Here is a 15,766-nt window from a genome sequence, read left to right on the forward strand (position 1 = left end):
AAACTTAACTTTGGTCCCAAATGAGTTATCCAATGACTTTTCTTCAAATAAAAATTTTTAATAAGGAAGGGAAAAAGGGGAGTGGTAGTCAAATAAGATACTTGCTATCCTTAACAGACTTGAAGCTTCTCTTTCCAAGTCTTAAGGGAAGTGGCAAGAGAGTGGAGAGAGCATGGGCTCTGAGGCCATACAGACCTGGGTTTGAATACTGGCTCCACCATTTACCAACTCTGTGACTCTGAACAAGTCAACCTTGAGTCTCAATTTCCTCATCTGCAAAACGGGGATCACATCCACCTCAATAAGAAACAGGGAGCATTACAGAGATAACATATGTAAAATGTCTGGCACAGAGTAGGTTGTTCAGTAAAACTGTTACCAGTGATACATTCAATTCACAAAAATTGAAGACACTTACTCGAGTTTACTGGTAATTTTGTTTTGATAGCTGATAACTTATCTTTTTTCCATCAAGCGTCATTTATTGCTATTTTATTTAAAAAACGAATACAAGACTCTTGCCAACAATTTAAGCAATAAGGAAGCACATAAAATAAAACCTGATGGTTCCACCTCACTTCCATCCTAACCCCAGGAGGTAATCATCTGTCTACGTTTTCCTGAGCTTAGACAATTTTTCTGTTTTGTTTCTTAAAAAGCAAAACCATGGGATAGTACTATACATTCTACAACTTGCATTTTTGTTTTTGTCTTAAGACTATATCCTGGATAGCCTTGCAATGACCTACATCCTCCTTAATGTCTGGATATCATTCCATAATATGGATGCTCCAAGGATCGGTTTCATTCTTTCAAAATGCATTTCTTTATCCACCCATCTCTACATTAATAGTGCTTTTATTTCTGTAGATTCCTGGAGATGGGACTGATGAATCAAAGAGTACATACAATTTCAATTTTAGCAGTTACAGCAAGTGTTACTCCCACCAGAGTTTTTTCTCACACCTCAACTAGTCAGTGCTCTATCCATGTTTTGTATTTATTAATCTGATGGCAAAAAAAACAAAACAAAAAACAGCTGCCTCATTGCTTTAATCTGCATCTCTCACATTTATGAGGTTTAGCTACTTTTCATGTTTACTGCCTATTTGCATTTCCTCTTGTGTGAATTAACTCTTCATGCCCTTTGCCAATTTTCTACTCGTTCTTTTTTCTTACTCATTTGTGGGACCTAGTGTATAGGAATATTGACTCTGAATTAAATGTTGCAAATACAACTGATAATTTTATGACACTTTCAGGACTGATAAAACGGCTTGGAGTAAAGTGGATACTTAATTGAGACATTAAAAAACACCATCAAATACTGTTCTGTTACGAAAATGCAGTGCAAGAAAATGCTGCAAGGAAGTGGTAAAATGCTTCAAGTTTAAGTTCCAATGGACGACCCCCTTTTCCGAAACAGGTGTAAACATTATTTCCTTAACTACTGTAAGATCAGTAACATTTTCCCAGCCGGGAGCTCGCGAGTGTCAGAAATCTAACCATATCTCTGAGGAAAGACAACCACAGGGCTCTCCCGCGCAGCGACACGGACTGTCGCCCCCTTCACGGGCCACTGACATGGCAGCCGTGTTGACACACCCCGGTTGGCCTCAAGGAGCCTGCACATGTCACCGACAGCCGGGCGACACCCCGACAGTCCCCCGAGATCGCGACGCGGGCGGCGGCCCCCACCTTCCCAGATTCTGTCCACCCCGCCAGGCTCGTCGCGACAGCCGTCCCATCGCGACGAGAGGCCAGTGCACGCCTAGGTCGCGATGACAGGCACCTTGCCGGCGGTCAGCCTCACGAGGAAACCCACCCTGGACTGCCAAGCACCCTTACCCAAGCTTCTGTTTCTCCTCCCTACTCATGGGCGCCGCCCCCGCCGTCCCCACGGACGTGGCCGACACCAGGCAGAGTGCGGCCGTCGCTGCCACCAGGCTCCATGGCGCTCGCTGGGGGACCAAGGACCCGCAGCCCCGGCCGCCGCCGGCTTTGCTCATGGCCCCGCGGTTCCGCGCACGCGCAGCTGCTACGCCCGGCCTGTGGAACACATTGCCGGACGCCGGTGGCAAGAGGGCTGCGAGCCGTGCCCAGGGCGGGAGACGGAGCAAAGCGAGCGGCCGCCGTCGCCCAACTGTTTCCCGAAGCCACGGAGCCGGTCCCCAGCGCCAGTGCTGCCACCGCCCTCCGCCCTCAGCAGCCGGGAGCGCCTCCCCCGGCTTTCCGGTGTCGTAGTCTAGGAAACCACCGCCCCCAACGCTACTTCCGGGTAGGGCGCAGGACGCGGGCCTCAAGACCAATGGGGACCGAAACGGAGAGGGGCAGGCTCCGGAGACAGCAGAGAGCATTGGCCGGGAGAAGTGAGACGTGGACAACAGGCGGGACTCGGGAGGGACTTCTCTCTTCGGCCCCACTCCGACCCGGGAACTTGCGACCTGAAGACTACGAGTCCCAAGGTGCACCGCTTCCTCCCCGGTGGTCCCGCAAGCCGACTCCGCCTGGCTGAACGTCCAGCGCTGCTCGCTGGGACGTGTGGTCTTGCGAGGGTCAGGGGCGGTTCCTGGGATCCCGCTTTCCGCGCCCCGCCCACAGCCAGCCCTGCCTCCGTGGGTCGGCTATTTAGCCCTCCTGCCGCGAATGACGTTTCGCTGAAAGCAGGCAGGATGAGGCTGACACGTCCCCGGGTTGGTGCCACACGCCCTAGAGAATAGGGTCGGAGTAATCCTCTGCCCTCAGGGAGATTACAAAACAACAACAGCAAACATGAATTGAGCCTTTGACGGCAGTGTGCTGAGAGTTTTAGTTGCATTCTCCCAACCCTGATAGATAAGTATCACCGCCCCCGTTTTTGCAAACGAGGAAAGTGAAGCTAAGAGAAGTTAGCTAACAAAGTCCTTGCCAAGCTGCTGGATTAGAATCCAATCGGTCTCTGTGACTCGAAAGCCCTTGCATGTAACCACCGCATAGTAGTACTAGGAGGATGAAGGAAGGAGCCTGAGGCCTCGTACTTGATTAATAATAGTGATCTAAAATGCTCACTGTAAGGAGAGTGGTGTGAGTTGCAGAGAAAGTTTAATCTTGAAGGAGATTGGAACTTGCAATTTGTTATGATGACTGAGTCCCAGGTTAACCACTGGTAAAATGAGGTGTGGGTTCCTCTTGAAAAACCACATTGTTTTTCTTGTCTGATAGTTCAGTAGGTAGCTGCTGAATTTAGAAGCTTGGATGTGACCTCTGTGACCACAGGGAATTGCTTACTCATCCCCTCAGCAGCACCAGCTCTCTTTCTGGAAACTTAGCTTTCTTGATTTCTATCACCTTGCATCATGCACTGCCCTTTCAGACTGACCGTTCAGTTGACACCAAGGATTCCTCCACTTCCCTGCATTTTAAGGTTTTCTTTTTGTCTTTTTTCTCTTTATAGTCTATTCCTTGGTGATTTCTTCCACTCATATGGATCCAACCATCATTTCCCTCTGGTTGATTTCTAAATCAATATCTGTCCTGATCTCTAGACACACATTTCCACCTCCCTAGTAGAAATTCCCTTCTATCTGGCCCAAGGGTAGCTCAAATGTCCTATGTTCAATGGTTCAAATTAATGGGCCAGAATCATCTTTAACTCATCCTCCTCCTTTATGGTGCATGCCCAATCAGTTTCCAAATTATATAGAGTCTACTGCTATCACTACCTTTCTTTCCATTCCTACTTCTGCTCAGTTCCAGCCTCCATTACCTATTTCCCGAACCATTGCAATAGCCTCCTAAATTAATTCCCTGCCATTGTACTTTTCTCTACATTGCTACCAGAGTTGACCTTCAAGGATATCTACAAACCCTCTGAACACATCATGCCCCTTCTATCCCTACCCTGCCCTCAGATCCTATGCAATAGCAGGTTTTCATGTTACATTCTTTCTATGCCTTTGCTCTTACCATCCTCTCAGCTATCCTACCGTCTTTGTCTGTAGAACACACACTACCCATTCTCTCGGGTTCCATCTCCAAAAAAACCCTTCCAGTCCTTAGCAGTCATCCTCTCCTTTATTCTTCCATTGTATTATGTGTCTTTATTGCTTTTTTCACAGTCAGCCATGTCCACTAGATTGTGAACACTTGCAGGGAACTGACATTAATTATATAAATGTTCAGAAACTCAGCGTTGTGCCTGCCCTGTTACCCATGCTCAATAAATATTGAATATACGTATTTGTTTCCTTATTCCTTCAGTTTCCTTATCTAAAAAGTGGGACTAATATAGTCCTTTTATTTACTTACATGGAGGCTGTGAAAACACATGAGGTCATTTCTGTACAATATTTAACTTTATCCTTTTTATGGACCTGCAACCCTATATTGGGGTTCCGTCCTGGATCCTCTTTGGCAGCTTTCATGATGAAGTTAGCTAAATAAATAATACCTGTGAATTGTTCTTGGCCCTGACATAGAGAACATGAGGAGCTAAAGGTCAACACCAATCATCCAGTATTTGAAAACTAGGAACAAAGAAAATAGAAAAATAGTCAGTGACCTTCAGGTATATTGAATGTAGTCAATTTTTTTGCAGTGGATTATTGGCAATAACTGTTTTCTCTACCTTCCTGAAGTTCCATGCCTTTATAAGAAGTCAAAATTGACTAGTAACTATCATTAAGAAACAACATTCTCAAGAAGGAGATGTACTGGTTTTTAATGTTTAGCATTTTCTGTTTGTTTTTCTTCCTTGGCTTATTTGTTTTCAAGCTAACACTGCATTTTAAAAGTGTATAATGAGAATCTAGAGGATGTTCTTTATTAACTTGCTAAATAATAAGCACCTTTTTCTCCCTTACTGAAATTCAATTTCTAGTCAATGATTGAGTCCCTGTTTCATTAATCTCTGCAAAACTGTAAGTAGAAAAGCTTATGTGGCCTAAAAAACATTGCAGCTTATCATATCTACGGTGGAGCCCTCGAAGTGAAAGAAAAATATATTCACAAAGTACATTTCAAAAGAGGATCCGTTTTAACCCCTTAATGGAAATAGTAGAAATTGTTAGTTAATTGGCAGTTTATGGACACTGGGAAAAATTTACATTCATTATTTTAAAACCTACACACATTATTTTAAAACCTATACACTTAGTGCTAAAAAGGATATAGGAATTAAACAATAGAGACCTAGATGTATTATATAGGGGGAGAAACACTGGTGGAAAGCATTAAGGAGAATAAGGACTTTCAAAGAATATGGAAGAGATTTTAGATGTGCAAAGCCCATTAAAAATGATAAGAAATAAGAGCCATTTGTAAAATGCCCTTTAACCAGTTAAGAGTTTGTTTGCACAGCCTTGTGGCTTATGTAAATATGCATGCTCACCTGATGTTTTCTTTATTTACTTGCCTGCATGGATCAGGAGTTAGGACAGAGGAGGAGCCCTGGTTAAAATCATATAGATTCACAAACATAAGGGCAAGTATCTACTTTGATATTATTGCTCAGAAATAGTCCCAGGAGGCTATGACAGTGACCGTAAACAGCAGTTGCCCTTAAATGATTTGAGTTCTTTAATATGACCGATCTAATTACTCCTAAAACTCTGGTGTGGAATTTGGGAGTGGTGATTTTGTCATTCTTCAAATCGCTTTTCCTATTCTTCATCAGTGTGTGGAATTTACAGAACACTTTTCTTCTTGAGAACCCAATCTTGCAAACATACTTAGAGCGAAGATGCAAATATGAGTTTTTCATATGTTCATGGCTTCCTACAATGGGTTAACCGTGAAAAACCTTTCCCATTGTAGTTTTAATTTTGCTTATTACATATAGTTTATCTATCAAATCCCTGAATACTACAAACAAATAATAGGATTTCCTTGGAGAGGTGTTAAAAAACATCCTTATTTTGTCTGAGCCTTGGGTAAATTTTACAATTGTAGAGGTAGGCCAGCTTATCTTTATGACTTTCCTTTTTCCTTTCCCCTTTGTATAAGATGCACAGAGGTAATGCATTACTGGAAATACTGCAAGGTAGTTAGTTCCCTGAGAGTACTTAACTCTCCTGGTGGTAAGAGTTAACAGTAAAAGCTGCAATATTAGTAATTGCAGTTGCTCCTGGAATAAAAGAATAAAAGAATTAAATATAATAGGATTAACATAAAAGTACTAGAGGGTTGTTATTTACTATGCCACTTTTGGACAGGTGGAGTCTATCAGAAGTTGATAAGAAAACTTAGTGGTTTGCAAAGTTATTTAAGTTCCTTAATATTAGGTTTTGGTGAGGAAGCAGAGAAATTATGAGAGGTAACCCAAGGAAGCGTGAATGTACACCACTTAAACAGAAGTATTTTCCCATCACCTCCATTTGTCCAGTATGCCAAGGAAGATGAATTTTAGAAACCATTTTTTTGAGCATTTATGAAGTCTTTTTTTACTGCCAAACATATGATTCATTATTTTATCAAGGGCATATTCTAGAACTGTGCTTAGATGATTCATTATTTTATCAATGGCATATTCTAGAACTGGTAGCTACTAGTTCCTTGAAATGTGGTTAGTTCGTCATTGTATACTGGATTCCCGATTTGTTATGGAAAAGTAATGTAGAATATGTGATGATTTTCAACATTGATTACATGTTTAAGTGACAATATTTTAGACATATTTGGTTAAATAAAATATATTATGAACTAATTTCACCGGTTTCTTTTCACTTGTTTAATGTCACTGGACCCCCTGACTATAGCTGATTTGGACCAGAGGTACACACCTGACTCAAATTGGGCTTCATAGTCTCTCTCCCAGGAATTTGGAATTGAGATTCAGAAATTAAATCTTTGTTGGTTCCTAGAAACGGGGATAAATATGAGTTAGTCCTAGTCCTCCCCACATATAGAAAAGTAGAGAAAGGTATACTGTAAATAGATGAGAATGGAGCATTGTGCAGAGAGAAGCAAAATATGGAAGACTAGGTAGCCTCAGACATAGAGAAAGATGGAGGAATTATCTCCTGATGGATTTTGGGTTCTTCAGTTTCCATGAGATACTTCTACAGCCATGAAATAAACTCTCTTTTCTTTTTGATTGTTACGTGCATCCAAAATGGCATCGACTGAGACAGGAAGATAACTAACATCTCATTAGTGCATCTAAAATATTACAGAGAATAGAATACTGGGAAACAAATCCTAGCTAAAGGCCTACGGATGGGAGTTAAGTCCAGGTGAATAATAGAGAAGAAAGAAACTTTTATATACTTCAAAATTAATTTCATCACTTACCTGTTAGCATCAGTTGTAGTACAAGAGGTCTTAAGTATAAGATTTAATGCATAATCCCTATTCTCAAGGATTTCACTATAACACTGCTGATTCCGAACTAATATCTTTCAAAATGATTCCTGATGATGGCAGTTGGGTATAATTTATAAAGGGTCACAAGTTTTAATTGAGTGGAACAAAGTTACTGCTTCCATGATAACTGTTATGTAACTGCGATTGGAAAAAATATTTCATTTAAAGGAGTGTCTCTCTAATTTTTATGGGTTTGCTAAATTTTGAAGAGTAATTACGAGATTGTCTTGTTCATGGAGCTGTGTTTAAAATGCTTTGTGTCCATGTGTATAATTTCATTCCCCTTAACGGAGTCTAGCAACTTTATCTTCAGGTGATTTTTAGCCACCCACAGAAAGTTTCCATCTGTGGTTTTGAGCTAGAAACCACTATTTTTCAAAGAGTCAAAAAATAAAAGATTTGTACATCAAAGGATATTCGGAAGAAAAATGTACAACTCGGTAGGCTTTTCAGACTTCAAATAACCCTATGCTGTGCTTTTCACAGCACGTCATGCTGTGTTTTAATGAGTGTGATCTCTTTCCTATTTGTGATTTCTTAAGGCATATCAAGCAAGTGGTAATGGGCTTAAATTGTCTTTCATGTTAGGGCTCTCGGGAATTCCTCAGTAATACACGGCTGAAAATAGAAGCTAGGAGTTCCTATCTTCCCACTGGGCAATCTATTAGATCTTGCCATGCCCAGGTGCCTTGGCTGTCCAGGATGGGAAGACAGTGCTGGCATAGTGGTCGGGCACATACCGTAGGAATTCTGGGGAAGAAGGTTTGAGTCGAGATAGAATTACAAAGAAGAAGCAGAGCCCTTCAGAACAATCCTCATCAAAAGGTTATTTTTGGAGCCAAATTAGCTTGGCAAAGGCTTCTAGAGGCTTTTTCCCTTTTGCCTTATATATCACTCCCAATTATACAGTTGTAAATGGGTCTAAGGATAGGAGTAAATGCACCCAAAGAGTCCCTTAACTTATGGGATTGTAGGAAAACACAGGACGTTTTTTCCAAATTTAAATTCAAATTTAAGATATTTTGAAACATGATTTGACAGTAACACATCTTCATTGCGGAACATGGGGGCAGGGCAGAGGATACAAAAGGCAATCATAACAAAACCACTGCTTCCATTTCAGCAAATTTTCTTCTAGGCTTTTTACTTATGCATACGAGTATATATATTTAATCTTCTTGTGATTTTTTAAAAACTCAAAGCCATGGCTAAGACTTTCCCACATTATTGCAAACTATTTGCAAACAATTCTTTTCCAGTCTGGTACACCCAGATTTATTGAAAATAAAATAGCTCAGGAGAAAGTTTTAAATGGCTCTTCTTGTTTTGAAGTTCAATGCAGCTATGAGTTGGGACACCTGCAGGTGGAGAAGGCAGTTCTTTCTCCTTTCTCTTCTTTCTGCATTTTAAATGGAGACTCCGAATCCACTTTATTTGATGAGTGACATAGGCTGCACCTTGTTTTGGGGTTTCTTGCCGGGCATATTGGCATTCACCTTCCCTATGTGCTCGTAGTATGGAAGTCATTGCCAGGCACAAGTCAAGTTTATCAAGGATGGTGTGAACCACCACATTTATGATGTAATCTTAGCGCATGTTGGAAAGGATCTGGTCATAAACACAACTTTTATGATTGTTCTATCAGTCCAGGTTCTTGGTTGCAAATAAGACTCCAGGTAATTAATTTAAAATCTAAATGTAAGTATGTTAAAATCTTGGAGGGCCCAAGAACCAGGCTTGAGGAATATACATCCCAAATTATAGGACCAGAATGCTTCAGAAAGTTAACTACACCATAGACTTTGGAAATGGGACATTTGCTGCCAGGCCCTCTGTCACTGACCCTCTGAGAGCTGGATCTCTTTCTGCCACAATCCATCAGCCTCAGCAGAATAGATTTTTCATAGACATTGTCTTCTCTTTACCACTCTATTGAATCAAAATTTTAAAGGAGTCTGACTGGAAGAGCATACATCATGTACCCATGCCCTAGCTGCAAGGGAAAGTGGGAAAAAAGTTGCTGACTCCTAATTTAGAAACAGAGAAATTTTGCACATATATGAAGGCTTTTCATAACCTGCTAGGCAGAGATAAAGTATAACAAAGTCCAAAACAACTCTGCAAGACTGTATTATATAAATGTTCCATAATATATTCAAGAATTTCCTTATTGTTGAAATTTTGGGCCATTTAAGAAAATATATTTTTTTTCAGTCATGTTTATTGAGGTGTAATTGACACATGACTAAAATTCACCTTTTTCAGTATACAGTTATATGAATATTGACAAACGCATATAGTCAAGGAGCAACTACCATAATTAAGATACAGAACAGTTCACCCCCAAATTCCCTTATATGCCACTTCACAATCAATCCCTCCCACTACACCCAACTACAGACAACCAATAATCTATTGTTATCCCTCTAGTTTTTCCTTTCCCAGAATGCCATATCAAAGGAGGCATATACTATGGATCTTTTTTTTTTTGGTCTGGCTTTGTCCACTCTGCCTAATTATTTTGAGACTCTTCCATGTTGTTGCATATGTTAGTAGAGCATTCCTTTTTATTGTTGAGTAATGGTCTATTACATGGATGTACTACAGTTTGTCCCTTCACCGACTGAAGAACATTTGGGTTCTTTTCTAGTTTTTAACAATTATTAATACAGCAATTATAGACATTGACATACAGGTTTAGTTGACTCCTCCCAAGACCTTCATCAATCCCATCCAAGCCACACCAAATGGACATATAATCTAAGAAAAAACTACGCAGAAGTAGTTTCAAATCAACCCGCTCACCTCCAATTCCAATCTGATTATTGGCCCTACACAGAAGTACTGAAGATGTCCCTCTGGGAAGGATTCTTGCATATTGGAAGTTTGGTATGAAAGGAGGAGAAGAACTGGTGAAGTTGATGCCACACTAAGTGTCCCATCACTGCTAGACTTGGTTTCTCCAATATTTCTTCCTCTCTTGTCTGAAGGTGTTGATACAAATGAGTTAAACCTGAGATTGTAAACAAGGCTTATACCAAGGAAGCAAATACCCCTATGGGCTCTCGGTGGCCGTGTCCACCCTGCAGATTTGAGTTTCCTGATGTAGGGATCATATCCGCCATGTTCACTTTTGTTTCTCCAGAACCCACTAGAACGCCTGCACATAATGGATACACAATCATTATTTTTTCGATGAAAGAATTCACAGATGAATGAACAACTGTGGGTACCGGTGAGGAAATATCATTTGATTTATAATTACATAAAAGAATGAATGTTTCACTCAGTGTTACCCATTGAAAATAGACTTGTTTGAACAGTAGTTCAATTACATCAAGAGTAATTGCCCATTGCTGTATTACAGACATAATCCAATTCCTAGAGAAATAAGCATTTGCGTTTTCAAAGCATAATTACATTTGACATTAAGTGACTTCCCTGCGGATTCCTTCCTGATGACAGAAGATGAAAAGTTCCATAATACAGTAACAGTGACTCACCTTTTCATTTCTGAGGGCTTTTCCTCCCAGCTCAAGAATGACATTTGCTTAAAAGATGAAACCAATCTCATTCCAAATAAATATGACACCTGGATGCTTCTTCAAGGATGAACATTTTATTGGAATATAGGCACTTGGCAGAGTAAATACATGGTTACAAAGTGTTTTAAGTTTATTTGCTTTACATAGTGACCAAAAAAATCAATCACAATGTAGATTTTTTTCTTGAAGTTGCAGTCTTCAGAAAGCAAATCCCCAAGCCCATTTGTTTATGGTAAAAGAAGGCACATGTAGCCAACATTTTTACCTAGTGAAACTGTATTATTGTTGATGTCCTTCCCTTCCCCATAAAAATGTTGCTAGGTGCCATATATCATTCAGCACTTTTTATAAAGGAATAAAACCACTTGTCTGAGAGAATTGTGACACCCTTTGAAATCATTGGCTCCAACCTGGAGGTTATAAAACCAGACTTGACAATCTTTTTAATAAACTGTAGAAGATGGGGCCTCACAAACTGCAGTTTTTCACACTCAGCCTCCTTATAAAGCATTTGGACAAACTGGAGTCTTACCCTTGTGGTCTCCGAAATACTTTTTTTTAAAAAGAGTTTCCTCTGCATAATGCAAGGGGCTACTATCTCAGCTCCAAGCTGCAAAAGAGAAAATGACAAGCTAATTTTCTTTAAGGAAAATATTCTTTCTTTGTGAAAGGTCAATAGGAACATCACTCGTTTAAAGTTACAGTGGGTTTTTCTGTTTGTTTGTTTTTTTGGCAAAAACCGTGTCTTGAGGTTTGATGCATTTCTCACGGATTTGCCCATAGGAGAGATCCCCACAGCAGCAGACAGAGGCTTTCCAGGATAGTCATTAAAATCACAAGAACCTGGCTCCAATCTGGAAGGCACCGAAGAAGCAACACATACAAGTCTGTATTCAAAGCAAGACGAACTCATGGTACTATGAAGTCATTCCACTCAACATGCTAACATGAATAAGGAATATTTTTAATGCACTTGAGTTTCCTGCTCCATCTACAAATGGAACAATCATCCTGCTTAGTCTAGTGAACTTGTCTTTTGTGAAGTATGTACAGAAAAATTTCTCGATGTGTTCTCAAGTACGTCCTTCCACTTAGTTCCCAGTCCCGTCTGGCCTACAGATGGGTAAGGGTGGGCATTGATGTTCCTCCCTCGAGTGCATTGACATGTACTCCTTTCGGGTTGGAAAAATCTTTCAGCTTTCCATGGGTTCAAGAACCCTGAGGTTCTTGAAGGGAGAAAGCTGCGAAGCTCCTTGTGTGAGGACAGCCTGGGCTGGGACCCTCTTTCTCACCACAATTCTCCTGGAGAGAAGGGCAGTCCTTGGCAGGGCTGGGCACTGTTTGTTTTGGCTGCTGGCCTTCCTGGGTAGTGCATCTGACCATCTGGCCACTGTTCCTTGGACTTCAGACTTGATTTAAGGGAAGATCCCCAAGGGCAGAAAGACCAATTATTAATAAAATGTCTCCCTGACGATAGCAAGCTCCAAGGAGCCTCAGCACAGCAGAGTCGCAGGTGTTTGGTTCTCACATTTCCAGAGCAGCCTGACACAGGCCAGTTCCTTGCTAGGCATTGGGGACAGTCAAGTGACTTGAGGAGGCAGGGAACCATTATTCAAAGGCTGTGTGTTTCTAGAAGGAAGCACATCTGATGACTAAAATGTAGTTTCTGTCCTTAAAGAGAGGAACCCCTGAAAGAGACAGGAAGTAAACAATTTTCCTATTCCGTGCTAAATGCAAGGATATGAGCAAGCACTAGGTACTGTAGGGACCAGAGAGGTGTGGGCTCTATCTTTTTTACCTATAAGGAATTCCTTCATAGACGTGAGGATCTAAACACTTTAAGAAAAGTTGCTACAGTTCAATTGGAGAGTATAATGATACTGATTGTTTTTCATCCTCTAAGACCTAGAAAGCCAAGACATTATTTATGGGGAGGTGGAGAGGGAGCTATTTTAATTCCTGGTTAAATGGTTCACTTGTGGGATAAATTCTCTAAAGAACTAAAGAACTTCTCTTAAAGATATAAATTTACTTGCTGAGAATGATCAAAACAAGCTCTTAGGAAAATTTGTTGGGAATCTAATATTAAAATTGATGGAAAGAAATTTCAAGATGTAGTACTGGGACTGAAGCTTTTAGGAAATAATCTGGCATTTTCTGAAGGACAATAGAATACTTCTTTATTTAATCTTTGGAAATAAGTCCATGCCACCTTTAACATTAATAGTTATAGGTCACGATCCACTCAGAAGATGTATTTGTGTCTATTTCCATTACATTGTAAGTTCTGGGAGAATCGAACAGATCTTGTTAACCACTGATCTCCAGCTCCTGGGACATAACAGGGACTCAATTAAATTGCTACATGACTGAAGAAATGATTTCTATTTTGGGTAATATCTTTGGAACTTAATGGTATATATCTTGACCTTTTTCTTTCTTGCTTGTTCTTCATCTCTCCCTTTTTTTCCCCTTCCTTCCTTCCTTTTATCCATCCTTTCTTTTCTTCTTTATTATTCATTTTATTCACTTATTCACTGTATTCCCTTCTGAGAATGAACCAGGACTGTTTCAATGGAAAGACAGAAAGCTTTCATGTCAGAAAGTGTTATCATTTGAAAAATGGCATATTTTTTCTTTTAGATTAAATTCCCTTGGGCCTTTTAATTTATACCTAACAAAGCACCTACCTATCTTTTTTTTTTTGTACTATGCCCAATAAATAGCTCATGGCCTAGAATAGCTGTTCAAATAACATGTGTTTAATTGGTAGGCTTTACACCCGATACTTTAGCGAAGCTCTTTCTCTGTACTGTCTAGAGCTAATTTGGAATGCCAGGGAAATTTTCTTGCCTCATATGAATTTTCCCAAAAGGCGATTAATTAATAAGAATCAACAAGATTAACTAATGAGAAATTGATAGCAGAATTAGTAACAGGCCCAGACAGTCCCACAGACCATAACCTTCCTCCATTTCTGTTCAGCTTCCCCTGAGATCTTTCAGACCCTGTGGGGCTCCTTGAAGCAGGGGTGACCAGTGTCACCACCTTTATGTACTGTCTGGTAGCCTGACTGGACCAATGCTGTGTCCCTAAGAGACAAGGAAGTGGGTAGAGTAGATGGTGAAACTGGATTTACAGTATACACTTGCATTCTTATGGAGAATTAAAAAGCCTTAAAATGCATTAGAAGAAAAGGTGCAGAGTGTATTGAAAACCATGCTCCTACTGTTTTTCTCCATTCTCAATGCAACACCCTCAGCTGCCTCTCTCCCCAAACAATCCATTACCTTTGTAATTCCTATTAAAATGCTAAAGCAATAATTCATTGTAGAACAGTTCAATGCCACAACGGGTTTGCCTCAGTGCTCACGCCCTGTGTGCATTGCCTCTGATTTCATTCTACAAATTAACAACGTACTTAATGAACTTATTTTTGGTAACAATCACCATGCACCCCCTAAGTGTACCCATAACTAATCCATTGGCTGCCATTGTTCAAAGAAATACTTTTGCCTAATTGTCACTTTCACTTATCGAGAGCTGCTCTGGGGGACTCGCCCTCTCATCCTCTTTCTGTGGACAGAGGATGTCGGTGGTGTTGGGAACATTCTCGACCACCCACTGACACTCATGAACACGGGCACCCTTACTCTTCGCTGCACCCACACTGGCAGCAGCATCGGTTGGTTGGCTTTCCCCTCCTACCACTTCTTCCACAGAGACCTGGCTCTCACTGGGGCCAACAGGGTCAGAAATTAACATGCAGCCGCCTTGCTGCACGGCCTCACCCTCCACAGCGCACGCGCACGCGGCCCCGCCCCCTTCCTGGGCATCCAGTCTGGAATTGCTCTCTGGGAGCTCCCTCTCAGGGGGCTCCCTGGCCTCTGCTTGCTCCTCTGTGGGGTCTGGGCCTCTAGCACCCTCGCTGGGCCCTCCGCAGGCTGGATGAACCTCTGCAAATCCCCCCAGCTCCACCCCACCAGCCTGGGCCTCCACAGGGGGAGAACGGGCCTCCCCCTCCTTGATTTCACTTTCTTCACAGTTGTCCCGACTGGAGGCAGCTACTTGTTTGGCCTCTGTGTAGATTTGGGTGGTTTCCTCTTCTTTTTCAATTTCTTGGGGAGTAAGGGTCTCCTCATTTGTATCTTTTTCAATTGCGAGGGTGGCAGGCTCCACTGGTACTTCAATGGTCACCGTCAACAAATTTCTGAGCTCCTTTAGGGAGCCTGAGACAGGGATGGATTCTGGCTTTTCATGGGTGGGTTCTTCATCCTCAGGGGTCCCTCCACACGCCAACTCAGATTTTTGTGTGCTCAGGGCTCCTGCTGTGTCTTCTGCAGCTGCAGGATTCACAACTGGGTCATTCATGCTGGAAATAATCACCTGCCCATCCCCCCCTGGGTAAGCAAGGCTTTCTTCTTTGGCCAACAGACTAGGGACCCCAGATTGCTTCTTTTCCTCTGACTCCTGGAACACTTCGTTACTCAGGGTCTCATTATCTGCAACTCCTGGCAGTATAGCCGAGGCTCTCCTGGCAGGGCTGGCCTGGTTTGACCCTGCGGGGGTTTTGAGATCGGTTAAGCTGGACACGCTCTCACTGGGCAAGGCCATGTTGTCTTCAAATAAGTTATGTTTCTTCAGGATAGCAGCTTCCTTTATCACTGAGAGATACCAGAAAACAAAACACGACATTAACACTCTGCCCGGGATGATCTGGATTTTCTAATTTGATCCAGAAGCCAAAGTCCCCTCTCAGCTTTTCTGGCTATTCAAATTTCTCAAGTTCAAGTTCCAGCTTAGATCTACCCTCTTCCAGGCAGCATTCCCTGATGGCCAAAGCCTGCAAACTCCTCCCACACTCTGGACCTCTGTAGTGC

The 15,766-nt window shown here is 41.6% G+C and overlaps 2 protein-coding genes across 6 annotated transcripts in view; both read right to left on the reverse strand.

Annotated features, from left to right (window-relative positions):
* EDEM3 (ER degradation enhancing alpha-mannosidase like protein 3) overlaps positions 1–2,229 on the reverse strand; it is a 54,469-nt gene extending 52,240 nt beyond the window's left edge. For all 4 annotated transcript variants that reach the window (XM_033092887.1, XM_033092889.1, XM_033092888.1 and 1 more), the window contains exon 1: positions 1,849–2,229. In XM_033092887.1, coding sequence (XP_032948778.1) covers positions 1,849–2,009 — 161 coding nt within the window. In that variant the 5' untranslated portion in view covers positions 2,010–2,229. The remainder of the gene's footprint in view (positions 1–1,848) is intronic.
* An 11,453-nt stretch (positions 2,230–13,682) lies between these two features.
* The window catches only part of NIBAN1 (niban apoptosis regulator 1), a 164,545-nt gene continuing 162,461 nt past the window's right edge, over positions 13,683–15,766 (reverse strand). For both annotated transcript variants that reach the window (XM_033092820.1, XM_033092819.1), the window contains exon 14: positions 13,683–15,550. In XM_033092820.1, the coding sequence (XP_032948711.1) occupies positions 14,403–15,550 (1,148 nt within the window). In that variant the 3' untranslated portion in view covers positions 13,683–14,402. The remainder of the gene's footprint in view (positions 15,551–15,766) is intronic.

Source organism: Rhinolophus ferrumequinum, chromosome 22 (genome assembly GCF_004115265.2).
Source record: "Rhinolophus ferrumequinum isolate MPI-CBG mRhiFer1 chromosome 22, mRhiFer1_v1.p, whole genome shotgun sequence".
Classification (NCBI taxonomy): Eukaryota; Metazoa; Chordata; class Mammalia; order Chiroptera; family Rhinolophidae; genus Rhinolophus; species Rhinolophus ferrumequinum.